We start from the raw sequence: 16,857 nt of genomic DNA, 5'->3' as shown, positions 1-16,857 counted from the left end.
TCTGTAACCCCCCCCCCCCATTTCTTTTTACCAATCAAAAATAAAGAATATATACAAAAAAAAAAAGGTGACATTTGCAGCTAAAACGCCACTCAAGAAAAAAATCACATGCATAATAACTCCTAAAAGAGAAGGTCAATATTTCAGAGTTCATATATATGCAAAGGCATCAGCTGGATGTAAAACACAAATACTCAACTTTACTTTTATCAGTTGCCGTTCCTTGATACTAAATAATAGTTTTTCCCAGTTCAAACATATGCCTGAACTGTAGAGCTCAACATTGTAACAACTGGACAGTCAGTAAGAATAATAGATGAAAAGCAAGTTTCAGCACAGCAAACACTAATACAAAAACTAAGAACTTGCCGTTAAGTTACAGGATGTAAGATGCAAGTAAGCAGATGAGGAGGATGATGTTTAAGTTGAAACTGACAAAGGAGACTGAGACATATCATATGGAATAGAAATAACCACACAAATCCTGTCCCTTAGACCATTTCAGAAACGCCATCTTTTCTTCTTAGCAGTGTGGAGGTATTATTCAATCTCCCTTATTGGGGCACTTCCACATGGGTGACAACTATATTGCCATGAGAAAATCGCAGTCATATCGCATCTGTATTCTGTGTGATATCGCTGTGTTTTCTCATGGCAATATCATGATTTTGTGTTGCTACAAAGTCTCACTGGGTGCTACAAAGTCGCACAACTTTCTAGCACCACGTATGAGGATTTTTTTCCCCTTTTTTTTGGGAAGGGGGGGGGGGCTGTTTGAAATCTATATATATATAAAATTGAATGTATGTCTGCGTGTCTGTCTGTCTGTCTGTTTGTCCTTTATGCGCTACTACACCATTCATCCGATCGCCATGAAACTTTGGGAAGTTGTTAAGTACACTCCTGGGAAGATTATAGACATAGTACAACTATCCTACGATAAATGGCGCGCGCGCGAGCGTCGTCGAAAGCTACGCCCCCTCCCCACGTAGATCGTTTGATTTCCATCACTAGATGTCTGACAGTTAAAGCTGCATTGTGATGTCATTAAGGCTCTATTATGACACGTACAGAGCCACGTAGATCGTTCGATTTCCATCATTGCCACTAATTCTCTCACTTCCCGATGTCGTAGAAACATGAAATTTGGCACGAGCATTGACTATGTCATAAATAGAAAAAGGTAATGGGTCCCAACTCGATTATTCAATTCTATGCGCCAAAGAATTAGCGTCCAAATTTTACGTACGGAATCAAATTCTCTCGCTTCCCAATGTAATAGAAACGTGAAATTTGGCAGGAGCATTGATTATGTCATAAATAGGAAAAGCTAATGGGTCCCAACTCCATTATTCAATTTTATGCGCAAAAGAATAAGCGTCCAAATTTTACGTACGGAATGTAATTTTCTCAATTTCCGGTGTCATAGAAACGTGAAATTTGGCACGAGCATTGATTATGTCATAAATAGGAAAAGCTAATGGGTCCCAACTCGATTATTCAACTCTATGCGCAAAAGAATTAGCGTCCAAATTTTACGTACGAAATCTAATTTTCTCGCTTCCCAATGTCATAGAAACTTGAAATTTGGCACGAGCATTGATTATGTCATAACTAGGAAAAGCTAATGGGTCCCAACTCGATTATTCAATTCTATGCGCAAAAGAATTAGCGTCCAAATTTTACGTACGGAATCTAATTTTCTCACTTTCCGGTGTCATAGAAACGTGAAATTTGGCACGAGCATTGATTATGTCATAAATAGGAAAAGCTAATCGGTCCCAACTCGATTATTCAATTCTATGCGCAAAAGAGTTAGCGTACAAATTTTGCGTACGGAATGTAATTTTCTCACATAGAAACTTGAAATTTAGCATGGGTATTGAATATGTCACAAATAGGAAAAGTTAATGGGAAGTTGTTGAGTACACTCCTGGGAAGATTACTGGCATAGTACATCTATCCTACGATAGGTGGTGCGCGCGCGTGCGAGTGTCGTCGACAGTTATGCCCCCCCAGACAAAGATCGTTTGATTTCCATCTCAAGCACAAAAGCAAAAGGCATTACGAGTAGAGATGAGCGAACGTGTCCGTAACGGACACATCCGCACCCGGACACCGGCTTTAGCGAACACTGGAGTGTTCGCGCGTAAGTGTCCGGGTGCCGCCGGGGGGCGGGGAGATGCGCGGCGGCGCGGGCGGCAGTAGCGGGGAACAGGGGGGAGCCCTCTCTCTCTCCCTCTCCCCCCCGCTCCCCGCCGCACCCCCCCGCGCTGCCACGGCGGCCCCCGAACTTTTTCGCCCGAACACCGAGGTGTTCGCAAAGTTCGGTGTTCGGGCGAAAAAGGGGCGGGGCCGAACGTGTTCGCTCATCTCTAATTACGAGCAACGGGATGCATGTTCAACTACAAAATGATGCATCCGCCGAACGTATCACAAGACAATTCCTGGATATTGAGAATGCTGAGATAAAATAAAAGCTGTGCTGTGATTGGTTGCTATATATTATACCGCTGAGGTAAAATGAATGCTGCGCTGTGATTCGTTGCTATTTTTTATATTGCTGAGGCAGAATAAAAGTTGCGCTGTGATTGGTTGTTATTTCTCTTACTGCTGACGTAACATGAAAGCTGCACTGTGATTGATTGTTATATTTTATACTGCTAAGGTAACATATCAGCTGTGCTGTGATTGGGTGTTATATATTATAAAGCTGAGGTAACATGAAAGCTGCGCTGTGATTGGTTGTTATATATTATACCACTGAGGTAAGCTAAAAAAACTGCGCTGTGATTGGTTGTTATCTAGATATATAAAAACGAATGTATGTCTGTCTGTCTTCGCAGCAACGCGCGACGGGTAAGCTAGTCTATATATATAAAATTGAATGTATGTGTGTCTGTCTATCTGTCTGTTTGTCCTTTATGCGCTGCTACACCATTCATCCGATCGCCATGAAACTTTAGGAAGTTGTTGAGTACACTCTTGGGAAGATTATAGGCATAGTACATCTATCCTATGATAAATGGCGCGCGTGCGAGCATCGTCGACAGTAACACCCCCACCCACGTAGATCGTTCGATTTCCATCATTGACACTAATTCTCTCACTTCTCGATGTCGTAGAAACATGAAATTTGGCACGAGCATTGATTATGTCATTAATAGGAAAAGTTAATGAGTCACAACTCGATTATTCGATGAGTCACAGTAGCCTATGAGTTCTTATGAAAATTTAACAATTCTTCACCGACAAGAACTTTACTGATAATAAAATTTACAAATCTTTATTTATATACATTAAAAACGAGCCATATGCATATTTGCATTGGTAAATTCCTTAGAAATTCCTTGTAAGTCCATGTGATACTTTGGCCCAATAAATATGACTACCAAACTCACTTGTGTGTGTAGCCAAATTTTTCTAACCCACAATGGCAAAGTGTGTCAGGTACAATAATGCCTGACACACCCCCTTATGCCAGATATAACTTCTCAAAATTTGGTTTTGCTCTTCTCGCTACCCTGAGCAGATAAAGCACAAACTGTATATTAAGCCATAGATGGTCTATTCATGTCTATATACAGTAGCGCATTTGCTCAGAGAATGGTTTACTAATAAAGATGAGCGAACGTGTTCGGCTCCGCCCCTTTTCGCCCGAACACCGAACTTTGCGAGCAATTCCGTGCTCGGGCGAAAAAAGTTCGGGGGTCGCCGTGGCAGCGCGGGGGGGTGCGGCGGGGAGTGGGGGGGAGAGGGAGAGAGACAGGGCTCCCCCCTGTTCCCCGCTGCTGCCGCCTGCGCCGCCGCGCCTCTCCCCGCCCCCCGGCGCCCCCCGAATCTTTACGCGCGGACACTGAAGTCCTCGGTAAAGCCGGTGTCCGGGTGCGTAAGTGTTCGTTAAGAACACGTTCGCTCATCTCTATTTAGTAAGTGTTTTATATAAACTTCCTCAGCCTTAGCACGAGTAGGAAGTTTTTACTTTAATAGATTCAGTTTATGAATCCATTCAGATCCATCAACGCGTTTCCATGACATTATACATGTGTCATTTCATCAGGATGGAAATAGAGATGAGCGAGCACCAAAATGCTCGGGTGCTCGTTACTCGGGACGAACTTTTCGCGATGCTCGAGGGTTCGTTTCGAGTAACGAACCCCATTGAAGTCAATGGGCGACCCGAGCATTTTTGTATTTCGCCGATGCTCGCTAAGGTTTCCTTGTGTGAAAATCTGGGCAATTCAAGAAAGTGATGGGAACGACACAGCAACTGATAGGGCAGGCGAGGGGCTACATGTTGGGCTGCATCTCAAGTTCACAGGTCCCACTATTAAGCCACAATAGCGGCAAGAGTGCCCCCCCCCCTCCCAAAAACTTTTACTTCTGAAAAGCCCTCATACCTTAGCTAAGCACCACACTACCTCCAACAAAGCACAATCACTGCCTGGATGACACTCCACTGCCACTTCTCCTGGCTTACATGCTGCCCAACCGCCCCCCCTCCCCCCCACGGCGCACACCAAAGTGTCCCTGCGCAGCCTTCAGCTGCCCTCATGCCACACCACCCTCATGTCTATTTACAAGTGCGTCTGCCATGAGGAGGAACCGCAGGCACACACTGCAGAGGTTGGCACGGCTAGGCAGCGACCCTCTTTAAAAGGGGCGGGGCGATAGCCCACAATGCTGTACAGAAGCAATGAGAAATAGAATCCTGTGCCACCGCTATCAGGAGCTGCACACGTGGGCATAGCAATGGAGAACCTATGTGCCACACACTATTCATTCTGTCAAGGTGTCTCTGCATGCCCCAGTCAGACCGGGCTTTTTAATTCATAGACACAGGCAGGTACAACTCCCTATTGTGAAGTCCCTGTCGACCGACAGCATGGGTGGCTCCCTGGAACCCACCGGCGGTACATAAAAATATCCCATTGCATTGCCCAACACAGCTGAGGTAGTAATGTCGTGCTTAATGCAGGTGGGCTTCGGGCCACATTGCATGCCCCAGTCAGACTGGGGTTCTTTACAAGTGGACACATGTAGGTTAAACTCCGTGTGCACCTACAGCATGGGTGGCTCCCTGGAACCCACCGGCGATACACAAAAATATCCCATTGCATTGCCCAACACAGCTGAGGTAGTAATGTCGTGCTTAATGCAGGTGGGCTTCGGCCCACACTGCAAGCCCCAGTCAGACTGGGGTTCTTTACAAGTGGAAACAGATGCATTTATAATTCCCTGTGGACCCACAGCATGGGTGGGTGCCAGGAAGCCACCGGCGGTACATAGAAATATCCCATTGCATTGCCCAACACAGCTGAGGTAGTAATGTCGTGCTTAATGCAGGTGGGCTTCGGCCCACACTGCATGCCCCAGTCAGACTGGGGTTCTTTACAAGTGGAAACAGATGCATTTATAATTCCCTGTGGACCCACAGCATGGGTGGGTGCCAGGAAGCCACCGGCGGTACATAAAAATATCCCTTTGCATTGCCCAACACAGCTGAGGTAGTAATGTCGTGCTTAATACAGGTGGGCTTCGGCCCACACTGCATGCCCCAGTCAGACTGGTAATATGTACCTTAACAATAACCTCGTTGGTGGTAATGTGGTGGTGACTGCGGACCTGGTAGCGCGGTTTAATGTAGTTGGTTTTCGGAATGTGGCCACTGGCCAGGATTAAGTGGGCCGTGGCGGGGGATGTTTTGGAGGCACTACGTGTCCTCTCCACGTGTCCGTGGTTATATGCACCTTAACAGTAACAGCGTTGGTGGGAAATGGCCTCGCCGCCATCATGTCTTTGGGAAGCATCTGTTTCCACACCCCAGAGACATACCATTAGCAGCGGTATAGGCAGAGCCCAGAATTAGTAACATTTCAGCCGTAGCATTAGCGACAGGCCCCACTAACATATCACTAGCAGCATTATAGGGGGAGCACAGTCTTAGTTCCATTTCAGTAATAGTAGCAGCCTACACAGGCCCCAGGAACAATTCCGAAGCAGCAGTATAGGAGGAGCATAGTCTTAGTTCCATTTAAGTCATTGTAGCAGCCTACACAGGCCCCAGGAACAATTCCGAAGCAGCAGTATAGTGGGAGCGCAGTCTTAGTTCCATTTCAGTAGCTGCAGTATAGCCAAGGCCCAAGTTACATTTATGTAGCTAAAGTGTAGGCCAACCCTACACACACTTCTGTACCATGAGTGCAGGCGAAGAACATAGAAATTGCTATGATTACACTGTAGGTGAGGGCCCCAAAACATTGGTGTACCAACAGTACTAATGTACCTCAGTAAAAATTGGCCATGCCCAACCAAGATGGCAGGTGAAACCCATTAATCGCTTTGGTTAATGTGGCTTAAGTGGTAACTAGGCCTGAAGGCAGCCCAGTTTAACGAAAAATTGGTTCAAGTTAAAGTTTCAACACTTTTAAGAGCATTGAAACATATAAAAATTGTATTGCTTACGTATCGCTGCTGTCCGCTGGTGGAGAAGAGAAGTCTGGGGAAATCCAGGCTTTGTTCATCTTGATGAGTGTTAGCCTGTCTGCACTGTCGGTTGACAGGCGGGTACGCTTATCTGTGATGATTCCCCCAGCCGCACTAAACACCCTTTCCGACAAGACGCTAGCCGCAGGACAAGCAAGCACCTCCAGGGCATACAGCGCGAGTTCAGGCCACGTGTCCAGCTTCGACACCCAGTAGTTGTAGGGGGCAGAGGCGTCACGGAGGACGGTCGTGCGATCGGCTACGTACTCCCTCACCATCCTTTTACAGTGCTCCTGCCGACTCAGCCTTGACTGGGGAGCGGTGACACAGTCTTGCTGGGGAGCCATAAAGCTGTCCAGGCCCTTAAAGACTGTTGCACTGCCTGGGCTGTACATGCTGCTCGATCTACGCACCTCCCCTGGTACCTGGCCCTCGGAACTGCGCCTTCTGCCACTAGCGCTGTCAGATGGGAATTTTACCATCAGCTTGTCCGCCAGGGTCCTGTGGTATAGCAACACTATCGAACCCCTTTCCTCTTCGGGAATGAGAGTGGGAAGGTTCTCCTTATAGCGTGGGTCGAGCAGTGTGTACACCCAGTAATCCGTAGTGGCCAGAATGCATGTAACGCGAGGGTCACGAGAAAGGCATCCTAACATGAAGTCAGCCATGTGTGCCAGGGTACCTGTACGCAACACATGGCTGTCCGCACTAGGAAGATCACTTTCAGGATCCTCCTCCTCCTCCTCCTCAGGCCATACACGCTGAAATGATGACAGGCAAGCAGCATGGGTACCGTCAGCAGTGGGCCAAGCTGTCTCTTCCCCCTCCTCCTCATCCTCCTCATGCTCCTCCTCCTCCTCCTGAACGCGCTGAGATATAAACAGGAGGGTGCTCTGACTATCCAGCGACATACTGTCTTCCCCCGGCTCTGTTTCCGAGCGCAAAGCGGCTGCCTTTATGGTTTGCAGGGAACTTCTCAAGATGCATAGCAGAGGAATGGTGACGCTAATGATTGCAGCATCGCCGCTCACCACCTGGGTAGACTGCTCAAAGTTTCGAAGGAACTGGCAGATGTCTGCCAACCAGGCCCACTCTTCTGAAAAGAATTGAGGAGGCTGACTCCCACTGCACCGCCCATGTTGGAGTTGGTATTCCACTATAGCTCTACGCTGCTCATAGAGCCTAGCCAACATGTGGAGCGTAGAGTTCCACCGTGTGGGCACGTCGCACAGCAGTCGGTGCACTGGCAGATTAAAGCGATGTTGCAGGGTGCGCAGGGTGGCAGCATCCGTGTGGGACTTGCGGAAATGTGCGCAGAGCCGGCGCACCTTTACGAGCAGGTCTGACAAGCGTGGGTAGCTTTTCAGAAAGCGCTGAACCACCAAATTAAAGACGTGGGCCAGGCATGGCACGTGCGTGAGGCTGCCGAGCTGCAGAGCCGCCACCAGGTTACGGCCGTTGTCACACACGACCATGCCCGGTTGGAGGCTCAGCGGCGCAAGCCAACGGTCGGTCTGCTCTGTCAGACCCTGCAGCAGTTCGTGGGCCGCGTGCCTCCTATCTCCTAAGCTGAGTAGTTTCAGCACGGCCTGCTGACGCTTGCCCACCGCTGTGCTGCCACGCCGCGCGACACCGACTGCTGGCGACGTCCTGCTGCTGCTGACACATCTAGATTGCGAGACAGAGGTTGAGGAGGAGGAGGAGGGTGCTTTAGTGGAAGATGCATACACCACCGAACATACCACCACCGAGCTGGGGCCCGCAATTCTGGGGGTGGGTAGGACGTGAGCGGTCCCAGGCTCTGACTCTGTCCCAGCCTCCTCTAAATTCACCCAATATGCCGTCAGGGAGATATAGTGGCCCTGCCCGCCTGTGCTTGTCCACGTGTCCGTAGTTAAGTGGACCTTGCCACTAACCGCATTGGTGAGGGCGCGTACAATGTTGCGGGAGACGTGGTCGTGCAGGGCTGGGACGGCACATCAGGAAAAGTAGTGGCGACTGGGAACTGAGTAGCGCGGGGCCGCCACCGCCATCATAGCTTTGAAAGCCTCCGTTTCCACAACCCTATGCGGCAACATTTCAAGGCTGATAAATTTGGCTATGTGGACGGTTAACGATTGAGCGTGCGGGTGTGTGGCGGCGTACTTGCGCTCCAACACTTGCGCTAGCGACGGCTGGACTGTGCGGTGCGATACATTGGTGGATGGGGCCGAGGACAGCGGAGGTGAGGGTGTGGGTGCAGGCCATGAGACGGTAGTGCCTGTGTCCTGAGAGGGGGGTTGGATCTCAGTGGCAGGTTGGGGCACAGGGGGAGAGGCAGCGGTACAAACCGGAGACGGTGAACGGCCTTCGTCCCACCTTGTGGGGTGCTTGGCCATCATATGTCTGCGCATGCTGGTGGTGGTGAGGCTGTTGGTGGTGGCTCCCCGGCTGATCTTGGCGCGACAAAGGTTGCACACCACTGTTCGTCGGTCGTCAGGCGTCTCGGTGAAAAACTGCCAGACCTTAGAGCACCTCGGCCTCTGCAGGGTGGCATGGCGCGAGGGTGTGCTTTGGGAAACAGTTGGTGGATTATTTGGTCTGGCCCTGCCTCTACCCCTGGACACCGCACTGCCTCTTGCAACCTGCCCTGCTGCTGCCCGTGCCTCCCCCTCTGAAGACCTGTCCTGTGTAGGCGTTGCACACCAGGTGGGGTCAGTCACCTCATCGTCCTGCTGCTCTTCCTCCGAATCCTCTGTGCGCTCCTCCCTCGGACTTACTGCCCTTACTACTACCTCACTGCAAGACAACTGTGTCTCATCGTCATCGTCCTCCTCACCCACTGAAAGGTCTTGAGACAGTTGGCGGAAGTCCCCAGCCTCATCCCCCGGACCCCGGGAACTTTCCAATGGTTTTGCATCAGTGACGATAAACTCATCTGGTGGGAGAGGAACCACTGCTGCCCAATCTGAGCAGGGGCCCGAGAACAGTTCCTGGGAGTCTTCCCGCTCCTGAGCATGTGTCATTGTAGTGGAGTGAGGAGGCTGGGAGGAAGGAGGAGCAGCAGACAGAGGATTCGGATTTGCAGCAGTGGACGGCACAGAGCTGTGGCTGGATGATAGCTTGCTCGAAGCACTTTCTGCCATCCAGGACAGGACCTGCTCACACTGCTCATTTTCTAATAAAGGTCTCCCACGTGGACCCATTAATTGGGCGATGAATGTGGGGAAGCCAGAAACGTGCCTCTCTCCTAATCGCGCAGCAGTCGGCTGCGACACACCTGGATCAGGAGCTCGGCCTGTGCCCACACCCTGACTTGGCCCTCCTCTTCCTCGTCCACGTCCTCTAGGCCTACCCCTACCCCTCAGCATGCTGTATTACCAGTGATTTGATTTCACAGGCAGGAAATAAATTGGCGCAAGCCTGCAGGCCAAATATAATTTTTTAACTTTTTTTAAAAAGGAAAGGCCCACTGCCTCTAGTGAATGAATAATAAGTTTAATAACTGTGTTGCGGCCCTGCAAAAGTGTCACAGAACTTTACTGTTGCAGAGTTATTAACTGTGGCAGAGCAGGTATTTCCCAGGCAGGAAAGAAATTGGCGCAAGGCTGCACTCAACCGTAGCTGGTTGCGTCTGATTTTTTGACGTTCTCCACGCAGCACACACGTACCCAGAGCCCTTAGGACTGACAGAGGCAGGGCAAATATACTATTTTCCCTTTTGTTTAAAAGGAAAGGCGCACTGTGCCTATTCAATGACTAATATAACTGTGTTGCGGCCCTGCAAAAGTGTCACAGAACTTTACTGTTGCAGAGTTATTAACTGTGGCAGAGCAGGTATTTCCCAGGCAGGAAAGAAATTGGCGCAAGGCTGCACTCAACCGTAGCTGGTTGCGTCTGATTTTTTGACGTTCTCCACGCAGTACACACGTACACAGAGCCCTTAGGACTGACAGAGGCAGGGCAAATATACTTTTTTCCCTTTTGTTTAAAAGGAAAGGCCCACTGTGCCTATTCAATGACTAATATAACTGTGTTGCGGCCCTGCAAAAGTGTCACAGAACTTTACTGTTGCAGAGTTATTAACTGTGGCAGAGCAGGTATTTCCCAGGCAGGAAAGAAATTGGCGCAAGGCTGCACTCAACCGTAGCTGGTTGCGTCTGATTTTTTTAGGTTCTCCACGCAGCACACACGTACCCAGAGCCCTTAGGACTGACAGAGGCAGGCCAAATATACTTTTTTCCCTTTTGTTTAAAAGGAAAGGCCCACTGTGCCTATTCAATGACTAATAACTGTGTTGTGGCCCTGCCTACACAATTCTGTGCCTGTAGTATCAATGCAGGGTGCAATGCTCTGCACCGCCGATTTTGAGAAAAAAAAAAAAAGCAACACAGCTAACAGCAGCCTGCACAGTACTCCACACAGTTAAATGTGGCCCTAGAAAGGACCGTTGAGGTTCTTGAAGGCTACACTCACTCCTAACACTCTCCCTGCCTAAGCACCACTTCTGTCCCTAATGCCAGGTGCAATGCTCTGCACTGCCGATTTTGAGAAAAAAAAAAAAATTCTCCACTGCTAACAGCAGCCTGCACACACGTAGATGTGGCCCTAAGAAGGACCGTTGGGGTTCTTGAAGCTTACACTCACTACAAACACTCTCCCTACAGCAACTCCAATAGAACAGCACTTTCCCTCAGCTAACTCACAAGGCATGTGTGGCGAGCCGCGGGAGGGGCCGACTTTTATACTCGGGTGACATCTGATCGCCCCAGCCACTCACAGCAGGGGGGTGGTATAGGGCTTGAACGTCACAGGGGGAAGTTGTAATGCCTTCCCTGTCTTTCAATTGGCCAGAAAAGCGCGCTAACGACTCAGAGAGGAAACTGAAAGTAACCCGAACACCGCGTGGTGCTCGTTACGAGTAACGAGCATCCCGAACACCCTAATATTCGCCCGAGCATCAAGCTCGGACGAGTACGTTCGCTCATCTCTAGATGTAAGAAGATTTTTTTACCCTTTGGCTTCTGAAAGCCCTTTCGTTATATTATTGGCAACGTATGCTCTACGTAGTGAACTGCTTCATTAACTTTAGTAGGGCTCGTAGATACCACCAGGTCTGCGCTGATAAAGGCAAGACTCAATGTCCAGAGACGAGTACTTCCTACTAGCTTATGAAGCTGATCACTTAAATCCTCCTCTTAGTGTTCACCTTTCTGGGATACACAAAGATATTCAACCTTTCTGACAATGTTGTTCTGTGCTGATGACAGCAAGCAACAGAACGTGCATCTGCTGGAAATTACCAGGATGTACGGTCTATATTTGATAACAATAGACAGTAGATGCATCAGCCTCTGTTCACCACCGTTCTACCTTTCTGACAATGTTGTTCTGTGCTGATACCAGCAGGCAGCAGAACATGCATCTGCTGGAAATTACCCAGATGTAAGGTCTATATTAGATGGCAATAGACAGCAGATGCCTCAGCCTCTGTTCACCACCGTTCTGATGTATGGGGGACACATAGAGGACTGAACATTGCAGCGTGGCTGCAACTCTTGTCTTCACTCTGCTAATGTGTGCTCTCTGACTCTTCTGCCCCGTAAATGTGGGCTTCTTGACCTCTCTGACTCCTCTGCCCCGTAAATGTGGGCTTCTTGAACTATCTGCCCCATAAATGTGGGCTTTCTAACCTTCATTTATGCCCCGTGTAACATGGGCTTTCTTTTCTTATGACCTATACATTCCTTGTTGGGCAGGATATGAGATCAATGTTCAGCTTCATAAGCTAGTAGGAAGTACTCGTCTCTGGACATTGAGTCTTGCCTTTATCAGCGCAGACCTGGTGGTATCTACGAACCCTACTAAAGTTAATGAAGCAGTTCACTACGTAGAGCATACGTTGCCAATAATATAACGAAAGGGCTTTCAGAAGCCAAAGGGTAAAAAAATCTTCTTTCCATCCTGATGAAATGACACATGTATAATGTCATGGAAACGCGTCGATGGATCTGAATGGATTCATAAACTGAATCTATTAAAGTAAAAACTTCCTACTCGTGCTAAGGCTGAGGAAGTTTATATAAAACACTTACTAAACCATTCTCTGAGTAAATGCGCTACTGTATATAGACATGAATAGACCATCTATGGCTTAATATACAGTTTGTGCTTTATCTGCTCAGGGTGGCGAGAAGAGCAAAACCAAATTTTGAGAAGTTATATCTGGCATAAGGGGGTGTGTCAGGCATTATTGTACCTGACACACTTTGCCATTGTGGGTTAGAAAAATTTGGCTACACACACAAGTGAGTTTGGTAGTCATATTTATTGGGTCCAAGTATCACATGGACTTACAAGGAATTTCTAAGGAATTTACCAATGCAAATATGCATATGGCTCGTTTATAATGTATATAAATAAAGATCTGTAAATTTTATTTACAGTAAAGTTCTTGTCGGTGAAGAACAACTCGATTATTCAAGTCTAAGCGCAAAAGAATTAGCGTCCAAATTTTACGTACGGAATCTAATTTTCTCACTTCCCAATGTCATAGAAACTTGAAATTTGGCATGAGCATTGATTATGTCATAAATAGGAAAAGCTAATGGGTCCCAAGTCGATTTATTCAATTCTTAGCGCAAAAGAATTAGCGTCCAAATTTTACGTACGGAATCTAATTTTCTCACTTCCCAATGTAATTTGGCACAAGCATTGAGTATGTCATAAATAGGAAAAGTTAATGGGTCCCAACTCGATTATTCAATTCTAAGTGCCAAAGAATTAGCGTCCAAATTTTACGTACAGAATCTAATTCTCTCACTTCCCAATGTCATAGAAACTTGAAATTTAGCACGAGCATTGATTATGTCATAAATAGGAAAAGTTAATGGGTCCCAACTCCATTTTTCAATTCTCTGAGATCGGAGGAAAGAGAGGCTTTTACACAGCATACAAGTATATATGAGAGAAATGAATTTGCTTTTAACCCCTTCCTGCCTGCTTCACTTTAATTACTAGACGAATAGCGCTCTCCTCACTATTCTATATGCTCTGTTGGATGCTCTGCTCGCTCCGGTATACAGAAACACCCGCTGGCTCATGACAGATAAACCCTGTTCTGTGATAGGGAAGGAAAATGTAGTTTTCTTGCCTGCAAAACTCCTGGAGAGAGAACTCATAAGAAGCTAAAGTAAAGGCTGTGTTCTGGCGGCGCTATATCGGCGTCATATGTTAGGCAATGTACGCGTATTTGGCATCACTGTGCACAGGAGAACTAGGGGAATTAATTTGGGGGGTAATTGAACCAAATACTTTAGAAAAAGAATAGTGACAAAAAGTGTATTTTTCTCTGTTTATGCCCATTTTATCACTATGGATAACCTACGGAATAAAAAGATATCCAATCCAGCTTGGAAGAATTAGAAAGCGCTAGGGTCCCGCCAAACAAAAAGTACTATATATATATATACATACATATGTATATGAGATATTATATTTATTTAAGTAGACTAAGAAACAGTATTGGAAGTTCTGCATAAAATTCGGCATTCTAGTGTGCGAAATTTTGCTCTGGCCATCAAGATCCAAAATAGCCCTAGTCATGAAACTGTTAGTCACGGAACTCACCGGTAAGGGATCGTGTGTGTAGAGATCCACACATCGTTCCTGGAGGACAAGTTATGCTGATGCCTGAGCATGTCGAGGATGGTGATACACACTCCGTACACGAGAGAGCAGAACCTAGAGAGATGTCAGACAGCACACAGTCAGCACATTTATCACTTATTACACTCTTGTTTGCCAAAGTTTTTTTTCTGCTCACTGACATCAGCGGCATCCGAGACAGAAGTTCAAGAGCTCATCTCCCAGTATGAACAGGAGGAGAGGTAAAAGCAGTCATACAGACTTATGCTGCTGTAGTAGAAGTATTAATATGTCTTATTACCACCACTATTCCTGCTGTGTATTATGTTCTATCATTATTAAAGGTACATGCACACAAATAATATTTCTGGTCCATTTTCACATAAAAAAATCTGTCCAAAAATGGGCCAGAAATAGCGTCCATTCATGTGAATGGGTATATGCAGCATGTTCCAATATTGTCTGCTTTTTAGATGAGAATACCAGATGTAAATGTACAGTCCCCCACGCATCAGACAGCACCCGGACGGGATGGCCGATCAGAGGTGTGCCAGAGAATCTCGTGCACAACTTTTTTAACACCTCTGTGCGTGTACTCTAAGACCTCTTTCACACGACCATATGCGTTTTTACATTTAGCTGTACGCACTGAAAAATCGCATGACCGAAGAATCGCTGCAATCAACTCTTGTTCTTAATTAGCATATTATCAGCCCTCCAGATGGGTGGTGGCAGCGTATCAGCAAAAGGATACATTGCAGCGTGGAAATCACTCGATTGGTAACAATCTTCAGTATGACTGCTAATGCTTAAATAGAGCCAGCTGTCATCTTGTCCCTTACACTGCGTAACTCCCTCCAACTCCCTTTTTTTCAGTTTCCGTAGAAGTCTATAGGAGCTTCCAGCATATCTCATTAAAAGATAGGGCAAAATCTTTTTACGCAGTGTATAAAATCAGCGACTAAGGGCTCCTTTCCACTGGCGAGGTAATCGCACGTTTTCAGTGCGATGCGAGAGTGTGAGCTCTCGCAGGAAAGTCCCACACATGTTGTTCTATAACAACCTTTCCATTAGCGATGTTTAAGGGCAAGCTGCAATGCGAGGATTAAAAATCGCAGCAGGAGGATTGCTTCAGCATTTTTCTGTCGCCCATACACTGCAATGGCAAAACAGATTCTCGCGTCGCAACGCAAAAGCTTGCGATTTTGCAGCTTTGCGATGCGATTTTCTCGCAGCGATATCGCTATCGCCAGTGGAAAGGAGCCCTAAGGGTGACTACACACTAGCATTGTTTTTCCACTGCGAATTTGCTGCGTTTTTTTCCCAATTGTCAATGGGACTTTCTAATGTTAAAAACGCAACGCACCAAAAATGCAAGTTGTGTTGCACTTTTAACATTAGAAAGTCCTATTAACAATTGGAAAAAAATGCAGGGAATTTGCATCAGAAAAAAAACGCTAGTGGGCAGTCACCTTACAACAGTCATCGATGTGCTATGTTTCCCGTCGCAATTTTTTTAACGTGACCAAAAATCGTTCATCTGAATGAATACATTGAAATCCAATGCTTTAGATGATCGTGATTTTTTTTCCCGATTTTTGGACTAAATAGCTGCATATATACAGTCGTGTGAATAAGAGCGCATTCAGACGACCATATATCGGCCGCGTATTCAAACCGGCTGAGATACGGCGTCCCTCTCTGCAGGGGGAGGAGGCTGGAAGAGCCGGGAGCAGTGCTCTGACCTCCCGCCCCCAGCGTGAATAGCTGGCTGATATAAGGTCCTCTGAATGCGCCCTAAGGCTTAAGGGTGTATTTACACTTCCATTAGAGCTATCAGTTGTAATTCCATCTCTTTGTTCCATTTTTGGAAGCAGAGATACAGAAATTTCAAGGGGTTTTCCAAAACTATGTAACGCTTTCAGTTTTCTTCCTCTCTGTTAGTTCTGCAGAATGCGCCATTTGTTCTATTGAAACATGGAGTAGAAGTAGACTGAAAGCCTTTTCTTTTTCGTTAAACCCATTGAAAACACTGAGGAAAAAACTGAAATGTTTGTTTATAATTTAATTACATTTCTCTGCTGCACAAAAGGAACAGAGACAAAATTATAAGTGGCAGCCCCGACAGAAGTGCGAAGAAGAAATCCGTAGAAATAAATCAAATACAAAGACAAATAATTCAACCTACTTGTTGCTGTAAGAGCCGAGACGAGGCTCAGAAATCCAATCAGAGAAGTCATCATTTAGCACAGGTGCTTTCGAGAAGTGGAAACTTTTGGTGAGCTTCTTGATTTATTTTGGCGGGGCGAGACACAGGAGGAGCTTTGTAGTTTTAAGGAAGTGAAAAGCTGCTCACTAAGAAACAAAAGTTTCAAGTTACGTCCCATCCCCTCTCTTTCTTGATAATAAAGGAAGTGTATCTTCAGAAAATTATATTGGGTTTCTATTATAGAAATAAAATCTTTGAGACATCTAAGGGCCCTTTTACACGAAATGACCTGTCCGGCGCAGATACCCAACAGCTTGTTGCAACGATAATGGTTTCTGTGCTTCTACACAGGTGTGATCATCGCTAAGTGAATGAAGGTGGAGCGGGCGGGGAATCGTTCCATTCACAGTAAAAAGGCAGTCATTCACAAATGAACGACTACCTATTTACACTGGCCGATCTGTCGTTCAGTTTTCTACATGCATAAACTGAACGACGGAGACAAGCAAATGAATTCTCATTCGTAATTCAGTTTG

At 46.8% G+C, this 16,857-nt stretch overlaps 1 protein-coding gene across 1 annotated transcript in view; it reads right to left on the bottom strand.

Annotated features, from left to right (window-relative positions):
- LOC136633519 (uncharacterized) overlaps positions 1-16,364 on the bottom strand; it is a 46,986-nt gene extending 30,622 nt beyond the window's left edge. Inside the window, exons 1-2 of the mRNA XM_066609279.1 lie at positions 16,301-16,364; positions 14,095-14,208 (exon numbers count right to left, since the gene is read on the bottom strand). Coding sequence (XP_066465376.1) covers positions 14,095-14,208; positions 16,301-16,355 — 169 coding nt within the window. The 5' untranslated portion in view covers positions 16,356-16,364. The remainder of the gene's footprint in view (positions 1-14,094; positions 14,209-16,300) is intronic.
- Between the last annotated feature and the right edge of the window lie 493 nt (positions 16,365-16,857).

This window comes from Eleutherodactylus coqui, chromosome 6 (assembly GCF_035609145.1).
Source record: "Eleutherodactylus coqui strain aEleCoq1 chromosome 6, aEleCoq1.hap1, whole genome shotgun sequence".
In the NCBI taxonomy this organism is placed as follows: Eukaryota; Metazoa; Chordata; class Amphibia; order Anura; family Eleutherodactylidae; genus Eleutherodactylus; species Eleutherodactylus coqui.
This window is presented reverse-complemented; position numbering and strand designations above follow the sequence as displayed.